The sequence below is a fragment of the Erythrolamprus reginae genome, chromosome Z (assembly GCF_031021105.1).
Source record: "Erythrolamprus reginae isolate rEryReg1 chromosome Z, rEryReg1.hap1, whole genome shotgun sequence".
Taxonomy (NCBI): domain Eukaryota; kingdom Metazoa; phylum Chordata; class Lepidosauria; order Squamata; family Dipsadidae; genus Erythrolamprus; species Erythrolamprus reginae.
The window spans coordinates 147,026,490-147,050,972 of record NC_091963.1 but is presented as its reverse complement, the minus strand read 5'-3'; the positions used below and the strand labels follow the sequence as shown (position 1 = coordinate 147,050,972).

The 24,483-nt window shown below is 44.8% G+C and overlaps 1 protein-coding gene across 4 annotated transcripts in view; it reads left to right on the top strand.

The window, feature by feature from the left end:
* Window positions 1-193: 193 nt before the first annotated feature.
* ACIN1 (apoptotic chromatin condensation inducer 1) overlaps window positions 194-24,483 on the top strand; it is a 72,965-nt gene continuing 48,675 nt past the window's right edge. For 2 of the 4 annotated variants that reach the window (XM_070726844.1, XM_070726843.1), the window contains exons 1-2: window positions 267-475; window positions 21,950-22,015. In XM_070726844.1, the coding sequence (XP_070582945.1) occupies window positions 338-475; window positions 21,950-22,015 (204 nt within the window). In that variant the 5' untranslated portion in view covers window positions 267-337. Of the gene's footprint in view, window positions 476-21,949; window positions 22,016-24,483 lie in introns of all 4 variants that reach the window. The other 2 variants (XM_070726847.1, XM_070726845.1) reach the window with 2 other exon arrangements.

The window sequence follows — 24,483 nt, the reverse complement described above, 5'->3', positions numbered from 1 at the left end:
CCTCCCCTCCATTCTGATGCCGAAGATCTCCGGAAATTTCCGAATCCTTCTCAGAAATCACTTCCAGGTTGGGAAGCCGCCTCGAAAGACCCGGAAATGCCCGGAGTAGGCCGGAAATAACCGCCCGAGCGAGAGCGACCCCCCCCCGCTCCGCCTCCTTCCGAACGTCAAACGGAAGTCTCCGAAGACGGACGGCGCTTGACGAAGAGCAGCCGGACGTCTGCGTGACGGCGCGAGCGCGGGGCTCGGAGGTGACTTCCGAGCGCCGAGGCCTTCTCCGGAAGTTGCCGAACGTTCATGAAAGCTCCGGGGAGGGCAGGCAGCGGCGCCACACAAGATGGCGGACGGGGAGGAGGTTACTCTGGACGGGCGGCCGCTTCAGGCGTTGAGGGTCGCCGATCTGAAGGCAGCTTTGGAGGAACGGGGCCTGCCTAAGAGCGGACAGAAGAGCGCCTTGATCAAGCGGCTCCGTGGGGTGAGAAAAAAAAAAAGGGCCCGGCGGGAAGGGGGCCCGGGGGCCCTGTGGCTTCGCGCATGCGTAAACCAAGAACGGGCAAAATTTTGCCCCCTCCCATTTCTCAAGCAATGCGGGCCCCTGGCCCTGGGATGCCTCCGCTGCTACGTCTGCGAGGGGCAGTAGCCCGCTACTACCACCAAGCGGAGGGGGAAGGAAGAGATCCCCGTCGGCTAAAGGGAGAAATGCGGGAGGGGGGAGGGGAAAAGGAGAGAGTCCTATTGGCGGGAGAAACTATTTGACATCACTTTGGGGGTTGCCCTATAGAAATAGGGGAAGGGGGGAATCTCCTTTTAAAGTGAGTTGGGGGAAACCCTTGCAGAAGTTTAATAGCCTGTTGCTGCTGTGGGGAAGGGCACTTCCTGGTTCCCAGCAGTGGGGGGGGCATGGGGGCCTAATCCTATCTCCCCCGCCCCCAGTTTGGCAACTTTTGGGATGGGGTGGGTGGGAGAGAGTCTCTCATTCATCTCTTAAGAGCCCCTCCCCCCACTCCTCCAGCCCCATAAGTTTTTCAAACATGTGGATGCAGCAGAGGGATGAAAAAGCTGCATGTGGCTCCAGAGCCCCAGGTTGCTGACCCTTGAGATAGCCAGCTGGGTGGGTTCTGGGTTTAATTCAGATTTCAAAAAGTGTTCAGCTGGGACAATTAGCTCTTTGCACTCATAAGGCTTTGCTTAGTGACCAAAATTATAACAGTGACTGGGGTGGGGGAAAGGGGGAGTGTTTTCCCTTCCTCCCGGTGTTTAATGATCATCACCGTGTTTCTACCCATCTACTCACCAAGGGTCGCAGGGATTTATGTCCAGGTGCCCGACTCATAATTAGGATAGTTTGCAGTATTGAGTGTGTAAATGTGTGACTTTTGGAAAAGCAAAAAAGAACAGTAGGGGCGGGACCCAGATTCGAAACAACCAGGCAGCCTGATTTAAGGACCGGAGTGATTCGCTTGACACGAAGGTGGCCAGAAATGTCATAAAATGGAAGGAGTTCCTTTGAGCAGCTTATGTTTTTTGGTTCCGTCATGATAGGGTGGAGTGGGGGAAGATGGATGAACTCAGGTTCAGGGTAAAGATCCTGCTTTGAATGATTTGGGGGTTGACACTGTTTGTGGGCTGTGGAACAGCTTGCCACTATAAGTTGTGGGTGCTCCAACGCTGGAGGTTTTTAAAGAAGAGACTGGACAGTCGCTTGTCTGAAATGGCAGAGGGTCTCCTGCCTGAGCAGGGGGTTGGGCTAGAAGACCTCCAAGGTCCCTTCCAGATCTGATAGATTGATGTCCCAATCTGGAATTTAGGAATTAACTTCCTAACCATGAGAGCCGTTAACCAGTGGAATGGCCTATTACCAGAAGATTTGGGGGTGCTTCGTCTCGGGATGTTTTTAAGGAGAGATTGGACGACCATTTGTCTGAAATGGGATAGTATCTCCTGCTTGAGCAGGGGGTTGGACTAGAAGACCTCCAAGGGGCCCTTCCAGCTCTGTTCTGATAGCTTGAGCTGGCACGGCCGTGCAGAAGGAGGTGCTTTGAAATCCAGGTCATGCACCGAACTTCATGGCAGGGAAAGCCAGAAAGTGGGGTACAGATAGCCTTCGACTTAACAACTGTTCATTTAGCGTCGTTTGAAGTTACAGCAGCACAGGGGGGGGGGAACTAGACTTGTGACCATTTTTTCACCCATTAAGACTGTTGCAGCATCCCTGTGATCACATGATCAAAATTCAAGATGCTTGGCGACTAGTTCACATTTATGGCGGCCGCAGGCTCATGAGAATCCCCTTTTGCAACCCTCTGACTGACAAAAGTCGACCAGAAAGCCAGATTTGGTTAACAAGCTCTGTGACTAATTTAACAATGTTGGTGATTTGCGTTCCGATAAAGGTGGTAAAATGGTGGCAGAGATTCACGGAACAAGTGTCTTGCTCAATGGTGAAAACCTGGGGATCGATTGAAGTCATCGGTTGACGACTACACGTATGTGGCAGTCTGCAAATGGTGTGGTCCATGCTATGACTGTTGAGGGTTTTTTTGACGGGTGGATTTTGGAAAGCTGGCTCCGCAGAAAAAGTTGTTTATTTGTATATGCCACTTTTATTACTTTTACAAAAAAAACCCCCAGACCTCAAATCTAGTACTCTTTTTTTCTTCTGTTTTCCCAACAGCAACTCTGTGAGGTGGATTGGGCTAAGAGACGTTGACAGGCCCAGGATCACCTGCAGGTAGCTTGGTTGCCATGGTTAGGGCGGTACTAGAACTCCCCATCTCCTGATGATTGGCCGAAAGTCACCCAGTTGTCTTTCATGCTTAAGGCGGGACTAGAATTCATCATTCTCCTATGATTGGGCCAAAGTTCCCATGTCTAAAGAGGGACTTGAAGTCCCTGTCTCCTGGTGGTTGGACCAAAGTCACCCAGCCATCTCTCATGGCTGAGGTACTAGAACTCCCCATCTGTTGCTGATTGGCCCAAAGTCTGTCAATTGTCTTTCATGACTTAAGGCGGGACTAGAACTCTATCTCTTGGGGATTGGTCCAAAGTCACCCAATTGTCTTTTATGACTAAGGCGGGACTAAAACTCACCATCTCCTGTGATAGGGCTAAAGTCATGTCCAAGGTAGAACTTGAACTCACCACCTCCTGCTTTTTAGCCTGTTAGAGCCTTCACCACTAGTCCCAAATTTGCTCAAACGTGAAGTTGTTACCTTCTTGTTTTATAACCAGGTTGTGTTTTTTTGGGTGGTGGTGGTTTGCACTGAACTCCTGTCCTTGCCTGAGGCTGTCATTCCTTCCTCGGGAACGTATGGCTTGGGACGATCAATATTAAATATAATGATAATCAAACGGAATTGAAACTGTCAGTGTAGCATCCTAGTCAGTGGTGATTTTGCACACATGGTAACGAAACCGAACCTTGTCCCTAGACAGTTTCTCTCCAAAGGATACGTTGTACAGGAAGTCCTCAACTTACGGCCGCAACGGAACCCTAGATTTCTGTCGCTAAGCGAGACATTTGCACAGTGAGTTTGGCCCCATTTTACAACCTTCCTTGTGGCAGTGGATAAAGTGAATCACTGTGATGTTAAGTCAGCAACATGATTGTTAAGTGAATCTGGCCTGTCGGAAGGTCGCAAAATGGGCTCATCTGACTCCGGTCCACTGTGACCATCATAAGTATGAACCACTGGCCAAGTGTCGCATCTTGATCAGAACAGAATAGAATTCTTTATCGGCCAAGTGTGATTGGACACATCTTTGGTGCAGATGCTCTCAGTGTACATAAAAGAAAAAGATACATTTCTCATGTGGTACAACACTTAATGATTGTCATAGGGGTCAAATAAGCAGTAAGGAAACAATATTAATAAAAATCTTAAGGATACAAGCAACAAGTTTCAGTCATACAGTCATAAGTGGGAGGAGATGGGTGATAGGAATGAAAAGGGAAAAAAACTAGTAGTAATAATAGTGCAGAATTAGTATACAGTTTGAAAGTGTTGAAGGAATTATTTGTTCAGCAGAGTGGTGCTGTTCACGAAAAAACTGTTCCTGTGTCTAGTTGTTTTGGTGTGCAGTGCTCTATAGCGACGTTTTGAGGGTAGGAGTTGAAAAAGTTTGTGTCCAGCATGCGAGGGGTCAGTAAATATTTTCACGGCCCTCTTTTTGACTTGTGCAGTATACAGGCCCTCAATGAAAGGCAGGTTGGCAGCAATTGTTTTTTTTTCCTGCAGTTCTAATTACCCTCAGAAGTCTGCGTCTGTCTTGTTGGGTTGCAGAACCAACCACACAGTTATAGAGGTGCAGATGACAGACTCAATGATTCCTCTGCAGAACTGGACCAGCAGCTCCTTGGGCAGTTTGAGCTTCCTGAGCTGGCGTAGAAAGAACATTCTTTGTTGTGCTTTTTGGATGACATTTTTTTATGTTAAGTGACCATTTTAGGTCTTGAGATATGATAGAAGCTAAAAATTTGAAGGTCTCTGCTGTTGAAGGTCTCTACTGTTGAAGATATGATTCAACCTAGAAATTTGAAGGTCTCTACTGTCGAAGGTCTCTACTGTTGAAGATATGATACAACCTTGAAATTTTAAGGTCTCTACTGTCTAGTATTGTAAGAGGTGGTAGGATGGGGGAGTTTCTCATAAAATCTCCCACCATTTCTACGGTTTTGAGTGTGTTCAGTTCCAGATTATTCCAGTCGCACCATGAGGCAACTAGACAACTAGTTCAACCTCGTCTGTATGCAGTTTCATTGTTGTCTCGAATGAGACCAATCTCAGTTGTATTATCTGCAAACTTCAGTAGTAAGCCCATCATGGTATAGCTGCAAGTGTGAAAAAAAGGGTTGTAAGTCATTTTTTAAAGGGCCGTGGTAACTTGGGTCACCAGGCGAACTCTTTGAAATTGAGGACTTCCCCATATTAGGGTGGGATTTGAACGCAGATCTTAAAAACATTTGATATCTTGTTTGTGCATCGTTGGCTGCTTATAACGCAATTCTGAAATTATTAAAGTTGTGATGTGGGGGGGCATTGTACTCTTTTTTAATTCTTTTTTTAAAAAAAAAACTTTTTTGGGAAGTAAATTGATTTGGACTCTGAAGGCTGCATAGTTCAGTGGTTAGAGTCTGCACTGAGGCAGGTGGAAAATCTTTGAAAAATAAAATGACCCAGGAAAGGGTGGCATGCTGTTAGTCTAGAACTCTTAAAGAAATAAATAGAAACATTAAAAAATAAGTACAAGTGGCCCTCGATTTAAGACCACCATTGTTCCCAAAAAATTCTGTCTTTAAGCAAGACATGTGTTAAATAGGTTATGCCCCGTTTTACGGCGTTGCTTGCCACAATGGCTAAGTGAAACACAACAGTTGTTCAGTTACCATAATTGATTTTTTTTTCTCATAAGAAAGTCTCAAATATTGATCACGTGACCTCAGGATACTCCAGCCGTCATAAATACGAGCCAGTTTGACAAGTGTCAGAATTTTTATCATGTGAGCATCTTGCAAATGTAAGTTTGAGAACCGGTCACAAGTCCTTTTTATTTTTTCTTCAGTGCCGTTGTAACTTTTGAATGGTCACTAAACGAATGGTTGTAAGTCGAGGACTACCTCTATTCGCTTGGAGGAACCAATGTGGCTCAAGGAAAGTGGATTTCAAGTCTCATAGCTTTTAGCGGGAGCTGCTTTTTTATTGTTATTATTATTATTATTATTATTATTAATATTATTATTATTTATTAGACATGTATGGTGCCCTTATCTGGTCCAAAATTATGGTTTCTCAGTGGAACACACAGGGAATCCTCAACGTACAAGTTTCAAGTTTTATTGGATTTATATGCCGCCCCTCTCCGAAAACTCGGGGCGGCTAACAGCAATCATAGACAGTATACAATAATAATCCAATACTAAAAGCAAATTAAAACCCCTTAATATACAAGACCAAACACACATACAAACATACCATGCATACCATTGTAACGGCCTAGGGGGAGAAGAAATCTTAATTCCCCCATGCCTGGCGTCAGAAGTGGGTTTTAAGTAGCTTATGAAAGGCAAGGAGGGTAGGGGCAATTCTAATCTCTGGGGGGAGTTGGTTCCAGAGGGCCGGGGCCGCCACATAGAAGGCTCTTCCCCTGGGTCCCACCAAGCGGCATTGTTTAGTTGACGGGATCCGGAGAAGGCCCACTCTGTGGAGCCTAACTGGCCGCTGGGATTCGTGTGGCAGAAGGCGGTCCCTGAGGTAATCTGGTCCGATGCCATGAAGGGCTTTATAGGTCATAACCAACACTTTGAATTGTGACCGGAAACTGATCGGCAACCAATGCAGACTGCGGAGTGTTGGTGTGACATGGGCATATTTAGAGAAGCCCATGATTGCTCTCGCAGCTGCATTCTGCACGATCTGAAGTTTCCGAACACTTTTCAAGGGTAGCAACAGTTGGCCACTCCCTCTGCCCCACAAATTTCTGCCGATGAGCAAAGCAGTCATTGAATGAGCTTCGTCCCATTTTACGATCTCTCTTGCCACAATTGTTCAAAGAATATCACTGTGGGTTTGGGGTTTTTTTAAGTTAGTAACACACTGGTTAAGTGAGAAATATGGTTTTTCCCATTGTCTTGACCTACCGGAAGATTGTAAAAAAATAGAAACATAGAAGTCTGACGGCAGAAAAAGACCTCATGGTCCATCTAGTCTGCCCTTATACTATTTTCTGTATTTTATCTTAGGATGGATATATGTTTATCCCAGGCATGTTTAAATTCAGTTACTGTGGTAGATAAATCCACAGTAACTGAATTTAAACATGCCTGGGATAAACATATATCCATCCTAAGATAAAATACAGAAAATAGTATAAGGGCAGACTAGATGGACCATGAGGTCTTTTTCTGCCGTCAGACTTCTATGTTTCTATGTTTCTATGTCTGCTGGAAGTTTGTTCCAAGGATCTACTACTCTTTCAGTAAAATAATATTTTCTCACGTTGCTTTTGATCTTTCCCCCAACTAACTTCAGATTGTGTCCCCTTGTTCTTGTGTCCACTTTCCTATTAAAAACACTTCCCTCCTGGACCTTATTTAACCCTTTAATATATTTAAATGTTTCGATCACGTCCCCCCTTTTCCTTCTGTCCTCCAGACTATACAGATGGAGTTCATGAAGTCTTTCCTGATACGTTTTATGCTTAAGACCTTCCACCATTCTTGTAGCCCGTCTTTGGACCCGTTCAATTTTGTCAATATCTTTTTGTAGGTGAGGTCTCCAGAACTGGACACAGTATTCCAAATGTGGTCTCACCAGCATTCTATATAGCGGGATCATAATCTCCCTCTTCCTGCTTGTTATACCTCTAGCTATGCAGCCAAGCATCCTACTTGCTTTCCCTACCGCCTGACTGCACTGTTCACCCATTTTGAGACTGTCAGAAATCACTACCCCTAAATCCTTTTCTTTTGAAGTACTGTATTTGCTAACACAGAACTGCCAATACAATACTCAGATTGAGGATTCCTTTTCCCCAAGTGCATTGTTTTTCATTTGGAAACATTAAACTGCAGTTTCCATTGCTTTGACCATTTATCTAGTAAAGCTAAATCATTTACCATATTACAGACGCCTCCAGGAATATCAACCCTATTGCACACTTTAGAGTCATCGGCAAATAGGCAAACCTTCCCTACCAAACCTTCCCCTATGTCACTCACAAACATATTAAAAAGAATAGGACCCAGAACAGACCCTTGTGGCACACCGCTTGTAACCTGACTCTGTTCAGAATACTCGCCATTAACAATAACTCTCTGATGTCTACGCTTCAGCCAGCTGCAAATCCATTGAACTATCCAGGGATTAAGTCCAATCTTCACTAATTTATCTATCAGCTCTTTATGTGGAACCGTATCAAAGGCTTTGCTGATGTCCAGGTAGGCAATATCCACGGCACCACCTTCATCCAACACCTTTGTGACATAGTCAAAGAAATCAATGAGATTAGTCTGACATGATTTGCCTTCAGTAAAGCCATGCTGATTTGGGTCCAATAAGTTATTGTTTTTTAGGTGCTGATTTATCCTCTTTTTGAGTAGAGTCTCCATCATTTTAACTACAACTGATGTCAAGCTAACTGGCCTGTAGTTACCAGCTTCTTCTCTACTGCCCTTCTTGTGGATAGGCACAACACTGGCCATTCTCCAATCCTCAGGAACATCTCCTGTTAACAAGGATTGGTTAAACAAATCAGTCAGGGGGGTAGCAATGACAGATCTGAGTTCTTTAAGAACTCTGGGGTGGATGCCATCTGGACCCATTGCCTTATTTATCTTTAATCGTTCAAGTTCTTCTAAGACATCAGCTTCTAAGATCACTGGAGCTGAATCCGTACAGCTGGAAGCAATGCTATATCCCTCTATAGTATTATTTTGTAAGGTGTCTTTTGAGAAAACTGAACAGAAGTAGCTATTGAAATGGTCAGCGATCTCCTTATTCCCATTAATGCATGTATTATTCCCGGTACTAAGCTTCGTGATGCCGCAGTTTTTCTTCTTCTTATCACTAATATATCTGAAGAAGGTTTTATCCCCCTTCTTTAGAGATTTGGCAATTTCTTCCTCTTTTGAGGCTTAATAATAATAATAATCCCATGATCTTTGGACAACGCAACCGTCATAAATACAAGCCTGTTGCCAAGCATTTGAATTTTGATCGCGTGATCATCGGATGCTGCCAAGGTCCGAAGGGTGAAAAATCCTCCTAAATCACATTTTTTCCAGTGCTGTTTGTAACTACGAACAGTCACTAAACAAGCAGCTGTAAGTCGAGGACTACCTGTATACAACCTCTAAGCCAGCGGTCGGCAACTTTAAAAGCTCAAAGAGCCACAAAGGGTTTAGGTGGAAGTACTCCCCATTCAATTCTGAAGCCAACCAGAAATCTGCCTTCGATTGGAGAAAAGCCAGCTTGATTTAAATCATGGTTTATCGAGTGTTATGCTTTGAGGTGCTTGGCGGGTCATGAAAAAAAAAGGTACGGTGTGATAGAGATGACAGTTAGCTCCACATCTCTCAGCCAGAGCGTTTAGATCAGGGGTCAGCAACCTGCGGCTCTGGAGCTGCATGCGGCTCATTCATCCCTCTGCTGCGGCTCCATCGCCGGTGGACTCCACAATTTTGAGAGGAGCTTCTGGGGGTTTTTTTGGGGGGGGGGAGGAAGCGGGGCATGCCTGGAGGAGACACTATGGCAAGGGGCGGGTTTTATCTATTTATTTTATTAGATTTATATGCCGCTCTTCTCATGGACTCAGGGCGGCTTATAAGCATAAAATACAGTGTTCCCTCGATTTTCACGGGGGATGCGTTCTGAGACTGCCCGCGAAAGTCGAAATTACGCAAAGTAGAGATGCGGAAGTAAATACACCATTTTTGGCTATGGACAGTATCACAAGCCTTCCCTTAACACTTTAAACCCCTAAATTACCATTTCCCATTCCCTTAACAACCCTTTACTCACCATTATTACTGATACTCATCATTGAATAAGACACTTAGTGATCCTGATATTTATAAACATAATTATTTATTAACAATAATTATTGTTTTTGCGATGACAACGCTGATTGGCCGAAATTTCGGCCAATCACCAATGGCAGATGAAAGTTTGACAATGACATATGATGTCATCAGGTGGGAAAAACCGTGGTGTAGAAAAAAAAACCATGAAGTATTTTTTAATTGATATTTTTTTAAAAACCGTGGTATAGGCTATTCGCGAGAAAATCGAGGGAACACTGTAGAGACAATAAATAGAATTCAAGTCATTACAATTAGATTTTTAAAACCCACAATAAAAACAATCAATCATCCTTCTTTCATGCAATGACTAGAGCGAGACTGTGGCTCACGGTTCCCAGGCCTATCGGCACAGGTGTGTCTTTAATGCCTTCTGAAAGGCAAGGAGAGTGAGGTGGGGGGCGCGAATCTTCGGGGGGAGTTGGTTCCAGAGGGTCGGGGCCGCAGCAGAGAACGCCCTCCCCCGTGAAGCTGCCAGCCGACATTGGTTGGCTGACGGGGCCTGGAGGAGGCCAACTCTGTGCAACCTAACCAGTCCCTGGGATGTATGAGGCAGAAGGCGGTCCCATAAATAATCTGGTCCAATGCCATGTAGGGCTTTATAGGTCATAACCAACCCCTTGAATTGTGTTCGGAGACTGATATGTAGCCAGTGCAGCTCGGTTGAGTGCTGGACTTATGTGGGAGTATCTGGGTATGCCCAATACACCTCTGGCGGCTGCATGCTGGACTAATTGAAGTCTCTGGACGTTCTTCAAGGGGAGCCCCAAGTAGAGCGCATTGCAGTAGTTGAGCCTAGAAGTGATGCGGGCATGAGTGACCGTGAGGAGAGACTCCCTGTCCAAATAGGCCCGCAACTGGTGCACCAGGCGAACCTGTGTGAAAGTCCCCCTGGCCACAGCCGAAAGGAGATGTTCTAACCTCAGATTTCCCGGTCAGCTGCACAATTGATAGGGTTTTCGGTTAGGACTGGTAGGGGAAAAGACGCCACACTTAGGAAGAGACTGATGGGAGAACCAGATATCTGGTTGGCGCCAGAATTGAATGGGGAGGACTTCCCGCTAGGGCCTTTGTGGCTCTGAGCTTTTAAGGTTGCCGACCGCTGGCTTAGAAGTTGTGTATAGGTAGTCCTCGACTTACAGCCGTTTGTTTAGTGACCATTCTTAGTTACAAACGGCACTGGAAAAAATGTGATTTAGGAGGATTTTTCACCCGTCGGACCTTGGCAGCATCCAATGATCACGCGATCAAAATTCAAATGCTTGGCAACAGTATTTATGACAGTTGCGTTGTCCAAAGGTCGTGGGATTTTTTTTTTTACAATCTTCCAGTAGGCCAAGACAATGGGAAAAAACAGATTTCTCACTTAACAATTGTGTTACTAACTTTAAAAAAAAAAGAAAAAAGACCATAGCGATATTCTTTGAACAATTGTGGCAAGTGAGCGATTGTAAAACGAGACGAAACTCACTCAAAACGACTGCTTTGCGCATCGTCAGAAATTTGTGCTACAGGGAGTGGCCCACCGTCGTTGGAATTTGAGGATTCCCTGTATGTAGTTCCGGTGAGAAATCATAAGTTTTGGACAGGGGTGTTTAACTAACTTTGTGGCCAATGCCGCAATTCTAAATTTTAGGTGTGCAGGTGGGAAACTTGTAGAAGCCTCTGAATTTTTCAAGCCATAACCGTGAAAAAAACAGCCATGTCCTTTTCTTTCACCACTGTTGTCACTAAATGGAACTGTCGTAAGTCGAACTGCCTGTATTCTTTCTGATTTTTCCAGAGGTCCCCCCCCCCTTCCAGTGTTGCTGATCTTCAGCCAAGGGAACGGTATGAAATGTTTTGAATTAAACAATGTACAGAAATCATAGCCATTCAGAAATGTCCCAAAGCAGATTTGACTGCAATTTTTTTCCTACAGCTTTGTTTTAGCCTCACACAAACACTCACAAAGGCTTTAAGATTATTTAATGAGCTTGCAGAGTGAGAAGAGGGAGGGAAATTTGGGTCTTTCTAGTTTCCTTTTAACCCTTCACTTTCTTAGCCTGGTCGATGTTTATTATTTCATTTATTTATTAGATTTGTATGCCGCCCCTCTCTGTACTTATTTATTACTTATTTTATTATTTGGATTGCTATGCCGCCCTTCTCCATACATTCAGGGTGGTTTACTAAAGAGGAACTATACAAAAAAGGACATGTAAGAAACCTAAAGTTAAAACAATCTAAAACTAGTCTAAAACTGCAATTATTAAAAAACAGTCACTCACTTTCATTCTGTTTACATTCGTATGTACAGTGTTCCCTCGATTTTCGCGGGTTCAAACTTCGCGAAAAGTCTATACCACGGTTTTTCAAAAATATTAATTAAAAAATACTTCGCGGGTTTTTTCCCTATACCATGATTTTTCCCACCCGATGACGTCACATGTCATCACCAAACTTTCGTCTGCCTTTAATAAATATTTTTTAAAATAAACTTTAATAAATAAACATGGTGAGTAATAATCTGAATGGTTGCTGAGGGAATGGGAAATTGCAATTTAGGGTTTTAAAGTGTTAAGGGAAGGCTTGTGATACTGTTCATAGCCAAAAATAGTGTATTTACTTCCACATCTATACTTCGCGGAAATTCGACTTTCACGGGCGGTCTCGGAACGCATCCCCCGTGAAAAGTGAGGGAACATTGTGTATGGCCAGAGCAGAATACCTATGTTCAACAGCCCCAAGCGTGCTGGCAGAGATGAGTTTTTAAAGCCTTATGAAAGGCCAGGAAGGCAAGAGGTGGTACGAATCTCTGGAGGGAATTGATTCCAAAGGGCCGGGGCTGCCACAGACAAGGCTCTACCCCTAGGCCCCGCCTGGCAGCATTCCCTACCTGATGGGACCTGGCGAAGGCCGACTCTGTGGGACCTGGGATATAGTGCAATATTGCCAAAACGGGAGCGTGTGCATATGCTGGAAGCCAGAAGAGCCAACTGTCTCTTCTCAACACACACATGCGGACTGGGCGGTTGCTCTTCTGGTTTCCGGCACTCCCGTGCACAGGAAGACCAGTTGGTCAGTATGCCGGAACCCGGAAGAGTAACAATCGACGGCTTGGGTGCCTGGAGAGACGGCACAGTAGTGGTAGCGAGTTGGCCTGTAGTAAGTTGGTCGTGGCGAGTTAATTGTGGCAAGATGGTTGTGGTAAGTTGTCCCTTTCTGTCAAAGTGATGGCTTCGGTTTTGCCGCTGAGCTTCACTCTTTTTTAAGACCCCAAGTAAAAAGTTTAGATGAAGGTTGATTGTGTGAAATGCGGATGTGCCGTAGCCAATTTCTCCCAAACAGGATCAGTTCCGATTAAGTTTTAGGTTTTCAAATTTGTTTTCGTACTCCTTGGCTTACAACAGTCCCCTTAGCGATCGTTCAAAGTTACAACAGCACTGAAAATTGGCACTTACTCCCATTTTTCACACTTGCGACTATTGCAGGGCACTCCCCCACCCAGGCACGTGATCAAAATTCCAACACTTGGCAACTGGCTCATATTTACGGCGGTTGAAGTGTCCTGGAGTCACGCGGTCCCCTTTTGCGACTTTCTGACAATGGGGGGAAGTGTTCCTCACTTAACAACTGCCATGACTTCACTTACCAACTGTGTAAAGAAAGTTCGTAAAACAGGGCAAAAATTTGCATAACAAATACAGTAATACCTCGTCTTACGAACCTAATTGGTTCCAGAAGGAGGTTCGTAAGGCGAAAAGTTTGTAACACGAAACAATGTTTCCCATAGGAAACAATGTAAAAGAGATTAAGGCATGCAAGGGGGGGGGGAAACGCGCCGCGGCTCGGCTGTCACCTTTTAAAACAGCCGGGGGGCTTCTCGGCGTTCTCCCGAACCCGAACTTTTGCTGAACTTTTCGGAGGCCGCCGAGAAGCGCCGCCGCCCGCCTGTCGCCTTCTGAAACAGCCAGGGGGCTTCTTGGCGTTCTCCCGAACGCTGAACCTGGAAGTTCGGCAAAAGTTTGGGTTCGGGCTCCAGAGGCCGCCGAGAAGCGCCCAGTTGTTTCAGAAGGTTACAGCCGGGCGGCGGCGCCCAGTGGAGCGCCGTTTTAGCGATCGGCGGTGGCGTTTTCGGCTGATCTGGAGGCTGAAACGGAGGTGGGTAATCCCAGTAGGGAATTCCATGGGCGCAGCTTTGATGTCACAAAGACGTCCTTCCTGGTCGGCCGAAACGTGGCAATTTTGCGATCTGTGGTGGGTTCGTAAGTCGAAAAAAGTTCGTAAGAAGAGGCAAAAAATTTCCAAACCCCAGGTTCGTATCTCGAAATATTCGTATCACGGGGGGTTCGTATCACGAGGTACCACTGTACCTTGCTTAGCAACAGAAATTTTGGGCCCTATTCTGGTCCGAAGGTGAGGATTACCTATATAAAATGAAGCAATGCAATATTAATATATATGTATATAGGTACACAGACAGACAGATAGATAGATAGTAAGCCGCTTTGAGTTGCCATGTGCGAATAGCCCTGGTCAACACAAAAAAAATCATCAGCACAGGTAATATGTCTGTTTTATGGCGTTCGATGTGCTTAGTTTTGCTCTATCATGTACATTTCTGATATAGAACCATTTTTGTTATTATGTTATTTCTACATTTTCAACGTATGTGGTAATTACTGTTTTCTTAATGTCACTAGTGTATTTCCTATACCTTATAATAATAATGCTGCTCCATGGAAATTATACCTGCTGCAGAAAAACTATATACATTTTTGAAATCAGAGCAAAAGAAATGATCTATTTCCCCCTATTTTGAAGATGGGAAATACATCAGCTCTTTTCCAGTCCTCTGACAGTTCCCCATGAAAGATATAGTTCATTGGTTTTGAAATCTCACCTGTCAGTTACTTCAGAACTTTGAAGTATAATCCATCTGATCCTAGTGTTTTGAATTTGTCTAAGGTGTTCTCGTACCATTTCCTTTCCTTTTAACTTGTGTTCCTGATATGTTTTTTGTGATGTTAATGAGAATTAAGTCCAATGTGGCTGATCCCCTTGTTCCCTTGTCTACTTTTTGGGTAACTTAAGTTAAAATCCCCCATTACTGTGGTGATGGGCTTCCCCCATACCTTAGCTCAGTGTTTCCCAACCTTGGCAACTTGCAAATACTTGGACTTCAACTCCCAGAATTCCCCCAGCCAGCGAATGCCTTAGCTGACTAGCAAAATGTTCATCTACTTCCTCTATTTGGTAGGGTGGCCTATAGTATAGATCTATGGTAATGTCATCCCCCCCCCCCTTTTAATATTGACCCTAATGCATTTAAAATAATTTTCATTATTGTTGTGCTCTATTTCTATAGAGATGTAGTTATTTCTTGTATATAGTGCAATTCCACCTCCTCTTTTATTTGGTCTACTTCTTTTAAATAATTTAAATCCCTCTAGCTGTATGTTCCATTTGTTGGTTTCATCCCACCAAGTTTCCCACCGCGAATTGAACGGAGATCAAAAGGAAATGCTTATTTTGATGAGGGTTCTGCCTTGAGGACTCAGCATTGCACAGCTAACACAGTCTGTCTGGGTCCTAATACAGGGGTGTAAAAACACCTTACCCACGGCCAGATCCAACTTGCAAGATGCTTAGATCTGGCCCGCAAGGCAGCCCTGGAAACACCCAACGTCCGGCCCTCAGTGCCGCTGTCAGGGGAAACAGCTCAGGAAGAAAAAAGTTCCTTTTTTTGCTGGCAGACGGTTGCAAGAGCCGGCGCAGCCAAAAGCGGATCTTGGGAGTCCATTTTCACTGGCAGAACACTCAGGCCACCACAGGGATCCCCGACACGAGTGATGTCGAGCTGGCCATGCCCCCCCATCACCCCCACAACAGGTCAAACGCAACTCCGATGAGACCCTCAGTGAAATCAAATCTGACATCCCTGTGAGGCCTTGTTTGATAATGTTGTGGCTCGCCATCAGCCCATGCAGCTCATAGCGGGTCCCACTCAAGACAAGGCCGACAAGCTGATGCACCCATGGCCTGCGCATTTGGCACCCGAGTTGGATAGTGGGGAGGGTGGCAAGGACTCGGTGCTAGAGGCAGAGGTTCAGCCAGGGCTTTCAGAACCTCCAGCACCTCAGAGCAGCAATGAGGAGGAAGAGGCTATTCATCTTCTTGATGCATGAGCGCACAGAGCTGCCAAGAGACAGGAATGGTTACTCCAGAGGAGGTCTTCTCGGGAGTAGGACTGGGGGCTAATTGGCCGTGCCCCTAGTCTATTTAAGGACATCAGAGGCAGCTAACAAGCTGCAGAGAACAACGTTGGGGAAACCTGTCTGATCATTGTGTATTCCATGTCTGAAAGACGTCTTTGTGTTCTCTGCTGCCATTTTGGTTATCAAGAACTCCCTCTAGGCAATTTGCCAACTCTCTTTAAGCTATGTAAGATATCAAGACCTAATTGCTCTTCTTGGCTTCAAAACTCTTTGGACTGATACCAGCTATTAATGAAGATTAATTGTAGCTGGTTGCTTGCCAAACAAGCCTGGCTTGTCTCGGACAGTAGGGAGGTGACACAAGGCTGGCTCCAGGTGTTAGTCAATGCTTCCTTGAGCAAGGGGCCCCTTCCGCAACCATTAAAGGAAGTGATTGTTAGGCCCCTTCTCAAGAAGCCTTCCCTGGATCCAGTTTATCGAACAACTATCATCCAGTCTCCAACCTGCCCTTTATGGGTAAGGTTGTAGAGAAGGTGGTGGCGCTCCAACTCCTGCGGTCCTTGGAGGAAAACAAATTATTTGAACCCTTTTCAATCTGGCTTCAGCCTCAATTATAGCACAGAAATCGCTTTGGTCACGCTGATGGATGATTTATTTATTTATTGGATTTGTATGCTGCCCCTCTCCGCAGACTCGGGGCGGATAACAACAATGATAAAAACATGTAACAATCCAATTTAATAAAACAACTAAAAACCCTTATTATAAAAACCAAACATATACACAAACATACCATACATAACTTGTAATGGCCTAGGGGAAGGAATATCTTAACTCCCCCATGCCTGGCGACAAAGGTGGGTCTTGAGTAATTTGCGAAAGACAAGGAGGGTGGGGGCCGTTCTAATCTCTGGGGGGAGTTGATTCCAGAGGGCCGGGGCCGCCACAGAGAAGGCTCTTCCCCTGGAGCCCGCCAAACGACATTGTTTGCTCGATGGGACCCGGAGAAGGCCAACTCTGGGACCTTATCGGCTGCTGGGATTCGTGCGGTAGAAGGCGGTTCCGGATGTATTCTGGCCCAATGCCATGTAGGGCTTTAAGGGTCATTACCAACACTTTGAATTGTGACCAGAAACCGATCGGCAACCAGTACAGCCCGCGGAGTGTTGCAGAAACATGGGCGAATCTAGGAAGCCCCACGATGGCTCTCGCGGCCGCATTCTGCACGATCTGAAGTCTCCGAACACTTTTCAAAGGTAGCCCCATGTAGAGAGCGTTGCAGTAATCGAACCTCAAGGCGATGAGGGCATGAGTGACTGTGAGCAATGACTCCCTGTCCAAATAGGGCCGCAACTGGTGCACCAGCCGAACCTGGGCAAACGCCCTCCTCGCCACAGCGTGCCTGAGATATTGGTCACTCCTCTATCCTGGTGTATCTTGACCTATCAACGACGTTTGATTGACCATGGTATCCTTCAATAACTGGAGGGATGGGAGTGGAAGGCACCGTTTTCAGTGGTTCTCCTCCTATCTCTCCGGTTAGTCACAAGTCGGTGTTAGTGGAAAGACAGAGGTCCTAGGCCCCTCTTTTGCGGGGTCCCGCAGGGCTCAGTCCTCTATTCTCTCCTTTTCAACATCTACCTGAAACCACTGGATGAGATCATCCGAAGGCACGGGACAAGGTACCAGCGGTACGCTGATGATACACAGCTGTACATTTCCACCCCGTGTCAGTTCAGCAAAGCGGTAGAATATGCCGGTGCCCGGAAGCCATAAGGATCTGGATGGGAGTCAACAGGCTCAAGCTCAACCCCGTCAAGACTGAGTGGTTGTGGATTTTGCCTCCCAAGGACCATACCATCTGTCCGTATCTGGTGCGGAGCGGGGTGGGGGGAATAATCCTCTCAGGGTCCTCTTTTTTTTAATAGTAAACTTTATTAATTTTTCATAAAAATTGACAGAGATACATACAAACATTTAACATATACTTGGGGTTTCAGTTTCCCCTCTTATCCAAGAAGTCTATTTTTTTACAGAAAAAGAATACACTATTAATACCTTAAATCGACATACTAATTTGAATGAAAAGAAGAATTTTGTTCAAACCTTACAATAAAAAGAATTTAAAAAGGAAAAGAAAAAAAGAAGGAAAAATCGTTTTAGTATATTTATAGTTTTCCATGGTGTTTACGTTTTATTTTTATTTTTATTTATCCATATATACACCTTATTCCAAATGATATAAAATTCTGATTCCTCTTGATTATTTAACTGCCTTGTCATCATATCCATCTCTGCGCAATCTAATATTTTCTTAGTTACCTCTTCTTCCTTGGGAGTACTTTCTCCCTCCCAATTTTGTGCATAGACTATCCTGGCCGCTGTCAAAATGTGAATAACTAAATACAGTGATACCTTGTCTTACAAACTTAATTGGTTCCGGGATGAGGTTCTTAAGGTGAAAAGTTTATAAGACAAAACAATGTTTCCCATAGGAATTAATGGAAAAGCAATTAATGTGTGCAAGCCCCAAATTCACCCCTTTTGCCAGCCGAAGCGCCCGGTTTTGCACTGCTGGAATTCCCCTGAGGCTCCCCTCCGTGGGAAACCCCACCTCCGAATCCCAGCATTGCAAAAACGAGCGCTTTGCTGGCAACGGAAGTCCGGAGGTGGGGTTTCCCAGTTAAGGGAGCATCAGTGAAATCGCAGCATCACAAAAACACCGAAGTCCTCGAAACCCCACCTCCGGACCTCTGTGTTTTTGTGATGCTGTGATTTCACTGAGGCTCCCCTCACTGGGAAACCCCACATCCGGACTTCCGTTTCCAGCAAAGCATCCATTTTTGCGCTGCTGGGATTCCCCTGCAGCATCAAAAAAACATGGAAGTCCGGAGGTGGGGTTTCTCATGGAGGGGAGCCTCAGGGGAATCCCAGCAGCGCAAAAACAGGTGCTGGCAACGTAAGTCTGGAGGCGGGGCATCCCAGCGGCGGCGGTGGGTTTGTAAGGTGAGAATAGTTTGTAAGAAGAGGCAAAAAAATCTTAAATGCCGGGTTTTGTATCTCGAAAAGTTTGTATGACGAGGCATTTGTAAGATGAGGTATCAATGTAGAGGATATTTTTCTTGTATTTCTGCTTTGTTATACCCTCAACTTGGATATTCTCCCAGGTCTGCAGCTGAGACTGGATCAACATCTCAGCTGTGACTAGGGGGACCTTTGCACAGGTTTGCCTCATGCACCAGTTGTGACCCTACCTAGGCCAGGAGGCTATACCCATGGTCCCTCACTCTCATCACCTCACGTTTTAACTATAGTAACATGCTCTACATGGGGCTACCCTTGGGGTACAGCTGGTTCAAAATACACCCGCCCGATCTATAATGGGTGTACCAAGGTACATCTGTATCACCCCAACTATCCGCGAGCTGCATTGGCTATCAGTCAGTCTCTAGATGCTATTCAAGGTCATGACAGCTGTCAGCCTGGATAGCTTCAAGGCCGGATAGACAGATTCATGGATGCCAAGTGTATCCATGGTGGTTATTGAAACGGGTGTCCATGTGCCGCCTCTATGTTGGTTGAGGCGGGCAGGAGCCCCTTGAGCACCATTTATTGGGGGTCCGGGGAAAGGGAGGGACTTGCCTTCTCTTTCTGCTCAAGATCCCCATGGACAATTGGTGGGCCACTGTGGGACACAGAATGCTGGACTCGATGGGCTTTGGCCTGATTCAGCTTGGCTCTTCTTAGGTTCTTATGTTTTATGTATATTCATTGGATTGTTTATTACTGTTTTTTTATATGCTGTGAGCCGCCCCAAGTCCTCAGAGAGGGGTGGCATACAAATCCAATTAAACTTAAACTTAAGGTGTTGGTTATTACTGTACCTTTAAAGCCCTACACGGCTTAGGACCAGACTATTTATGGGACTGCCTGCTACCTCATCCTTCCCAGCGACCAATTAAGACCCACAGAGTTGGCCTTCTCCGGGTCCCATCTACCAAACAATGTTGGTTGGTGGGGCCATGGGGAAGGGCCTGTACGCTTTGGAATCAACCGCCCCTGGAGATCCGCATTATATCCACCCTGCTGGCTTTCCGGAAGGCCGTTAAGACCTGGTTTTTCCGGCGGGCCTGGGACCATGAATGATTGAGAGTATGTATAGTTTTTATAGGCTATTATTATGTTTTTGTATTTTTACTGTTGTTGATATTAATAATAATAATTTATTAGATTTGTATGCCGCCCCTCTCCGCAGACTCGGGGCGGCTCACAACAATAATACTAATAACAATATACAATGTAACAAATCTAATATTAAAAGTATTTTTAAAAACCCATCATTTAAAAAACATACAACACAAGCATACCATACATAAAGTCTATAAGCTTGGGGGAGATGTCTCAATTCCCCCATGCCTGGTGATATAGGTGGGTCTTAAGCAATTTACAAAAGGCAAGGAGGGAGGGGGGCGTTCTAATCTCCGGAGGGTGTTAATTCCAGAGGGCCGGGGCCACCACAGAGAAGGCTCTTCCCCTGGGTCCCGCCAGATGACATTGTTTAGTCGACCCGGAGAAGGCCAATTCTGTGGGACCTAATTGGTCACTGGGATTCGTGTGGTAGAAGGTGGTCACAGAGATATTCTGGTCCGATGCCATGTAGGGCTTTATAGGTCATGACCAACACTTTGAATTGTGACCGGAAACTGATCGGCAGCCAATGCAAGCCCCGGAGTGTTGGAGAGACCGTGGGCAAACCTAGGTAACCCCACAATAGCTCTCTTGTTACTTTTGTAAGCCACCCAGAGTCCACTGGAGTTGGGCGGCATATAAATTTTACAAATAAGCAAACGAACAAATAAATAAGGTGTTTATTAGTAGTGGTGTTTGAATTAAATATAAATGTGTACAAACTGTGTGGAGTGTTTTGTTCTTGGCGGGGACAGAACAGATAAGCTTCAGAGTCGGTTTTCGCAACAAAAGTGCAAGAATAGATCAACTAAGACTATTAAGGGCCTGGAGGCTTAAAACATGTGAATTACAGTTGCAGGAATTCAGTATGGCCAGTGTAAAGAGAAGAAGGATTTGAGGTGATATGCTAGCACTCTTGTAGATTTTGAGGGGCTGCCCCAAAGATTTCATTCTTCAAAGCACCAGGAGACAAGACCGGGGGGGGGGGGAATGAAAATTCAAGGGTACAAATTTCAGACACACACACACGTTTGAAAATTCAAAACAGTGTCCTTCATCACAAAATTCAAAAGAAACAAAGCACCCTTTTTCTATTGCAAAGAGCACTCTTCCCCAAAACCACCTTGTCGGCTGTACAATCCCCTTAATCAGTCCTTAAATACTTAGCTAGCAGCTGTGAAGAAACGTCACAGCCCTCCTTCTTCCCACGAAGTGAAACACACACACACTTTACTCTGCTTTGGTGTGTCAAAGGCATGAAAAATCCACAAAGTTCAGACACAGCGAGGCACAATCCTGAAGAACTGCGATCAGATAATCTTCCACAACGGCCAAACTAGCACGCTGCTATTTATAGCAGCAGCTCCAATTCCTGGAGCCCCACCCAAACACAGGTGGCCTCTCTTATCTCCTGTAATATATCCTCAATTGGTCTCTTCGATGCATAACTCTGCGCCTGCATGGGTCTAACACTTCCTCATCCGAATCGACCGAAGATAATGGTGATTGGCTTCCTGGGCTGTGTGCCAAGCCCCCCTCTTCCAAGTCAGCCCCACCTTCTTCTTCCTCCGAGAAAACTGCACTCCCTGACTCTGCCGGCAACAAAACAGGCCTAGGACATGTTGGCGTTTCCCCTGCCTCCATCCCCACATTCCCTGGGGCAGGAGCTGGGCCAGAGCCAACCACAACAGAAACTGATCAAGGAGTGAAGCAACTGGAATAAAGGAGAACTTCCTAACAGTGAGGGCAATTAATCAGTGGGACAGCTTGCCACCAGATGTTGTGGGTGCTCCCAACACGGGAGGTTTGTAAGAGGAGATTGGACAGGCGGGTGGCAGGAATGGGGTAGGGTCTCCTGCGTGAGCAGGATTAGAAGACCATCAACTTTATTGTGTAAGAAATTCTGTAAGTGGAAAATGATTTCAGGATTTAGACCCCTAGAGGGCACGTAGGGGCTGTCTCTAATTTTATCTCTTGTTTCTAGGCCCTGATGCTTGAAAACCTGCAGAAGCATTCAACCCCTCACACCACGTTCCAACCCAATTCCCAGGTAAGACATGCCAGCCCATCATCCTTTGTCTGTGGTTGAGTCAGTCCTGGTACTGCGTATTTCCTTCTTGTGTGTATGTGTCCTTCCCTCTCTTCTTTCCCAGTTGACATGGAAATTAATTATACCCTTCGGCCTCCTCCTGGTGGTAAATAGAAGATTTAATTACTAGTTATCTCTTGCATCCCTTCCTCTGTGGCTTCCATGCCTGAGTAAGCCTCACTCTGGATCTGTTCTCCAAATTTGACAACTTTTCAGACATATAGAATTTGATTCCCATCATTCCACAGCAAAGCTGGCTGAGGAATTCTAAGAGTCGAAGTCGACAAGTCTTTTTTATTTTTTAAATATTTTTATTGAATTTTTTTTAAAGGACAAAGACACACAACATTGAACACTCAAGGAGTTGCCATTGCTCCGCTTATCTTAGAAGTCTAACTACTACAAAAAATAAAAACCTAACTATAGTCAGATCAATAGAAAAATAGCATACATTTGTATTAGATATTTATTAAATTTGACTCTATATGTTAATTAATTACTTTGTCTGTAAAATACTTATTCAAAAAAATATAATATAGTAAATTCATTCTACTGTAAACCTTTTTAAACTATTAAACTCTAACTTATAAAATTTCAAAACTATAGGTTCAAAAAGTTATAATTTCTTGTTACTTTAACTTGTAATATTATTTTTAAAATCCCTCCATTCATACAATTTGTTCCATATTTTATAATATTCTGTTTCTACTTGATTATTCAAGCGTTTTGTCATCATATCTAATTCTGCACATTCCATAATTTTTTTATAAACTTCTGCGTCCTTTGGTATTTCCTTATCTTTCCATTTCTGCCCAAATGTAATTCTTGCCGCAACCAATATATGTATTATTAAATAATAAATTTCTTTTTTATGCTTAATATTTGAAATACCCAATAAGAAAAAGTCAACAAGTCTTAAAGGTTGCCACGTTTGGAGATCCCTGCTCTAGGTATTTCCCAACGGTAATCATTTCAAGATGGGTGACTACTACTGTAACACTCTCTACATGGGGCTACCTTTGAAAAGTGTTCGGAAACTTCAGATCATGCAGAATGCATCTGAGAGAGCAATCATGGGCTTCCCTAAGTATGCCCATGTTACACCAACACTCCGCAGTCTGCATTGGTTGCTGATCAGTTTCCGGTCACAATTCAAAGTGTTGGTTATGACCTATAAAGCCCTTCATGGCATCGGACCAGAATATATCCGGGACCGCCTTCTGCCGCAAGAATCCCAGCGACCGGTTATGTCCTACAGAGTTGGCCTTCTCCGGGTCCCGTCAACTAAACAATGTCATTTGGCGGGACCCAGGGGAAGAGCCTTCTCTGTGGCGGACCCGACCCACTGGAATCAATTCTCCCCAGAGATCAGAATTGCCCCCACCCTCCTCGCCTTTCGTAAGCTCGTCAGGCATGGGGGAACTGAGATATGCCCTTCCCCCTAGGCCTATACAATTTTTGCATGGTATGTTTGTGTGTATGTTTGGTTTTTTAAATTAGGGTTTTTAAAATTATTTTAAATATTAGATTTGTTATATGTTGTTTCACTATTGTTGTTAGCCGCCCTGAGTCTATGGAGAGGGGCGGCATACAAATCAATCAAACAAACAAACAAACAAACAAACAAGCAAACAAATAAATAAATAAAAACTAGAAAATTCTTGGGAGCCAGGCACTCAGGCAAATTTGTATTTGTATTAGTATTTATTAGATTTGTATGCCGCCCCTCTCTGAAGACTCGGGGCGGCTAACAACAGTATAAAAAGACAATGTAAACAAATCTAATATTAAAAACAATCTAAAAAACCCCAATTTAAAGAACCACTCATACATACAAGCATACCATGTATAAATTCTATAAGCCTAGGGGGAAGGGAAATTTCAATTCCCCCATGCCTGACGACAGAGGTGGGTTTTAAGGATTTTAAATCAGCCATTAGTGGACACAGTGAGATAAACAACGTCTACATACCATTCAAAAGAGACAATTGAAAAGCCAAAATGGAAACAGCATTCAGCCCCCAGATGAGCAGAGATTAACACCAAGGTTAACACTAGAGGCTAGACCGACAATCAGGAAGCAAACAATGCCCTACTCAAGGACCGACAAACTCGTTGTTAAGCTACAAACAAGTTTTATCGGTAAGCATCTCAAATCAATGAACCACCAAGAACATTGCCAGCAACACTTACAGGGTAAGCCCTTAGTGTATTAACAGTGAGTAAACCCTTCTAGCACTGATGCCATTACCTAGTTGGGTCATAAAATGTACACAAGAAAACTCACCAAGAACCCCTTAGCTCTCTTCCTTCTCTTGTCTGTTTATATACTAGGGCAGTGATGACAAATCTTTTTTGGTTTGCGTGCCAAAAAGAGGGGGGTCGCATGTACACCCCCACCCATAATTCCATGTGCTCACCCCCGCAGC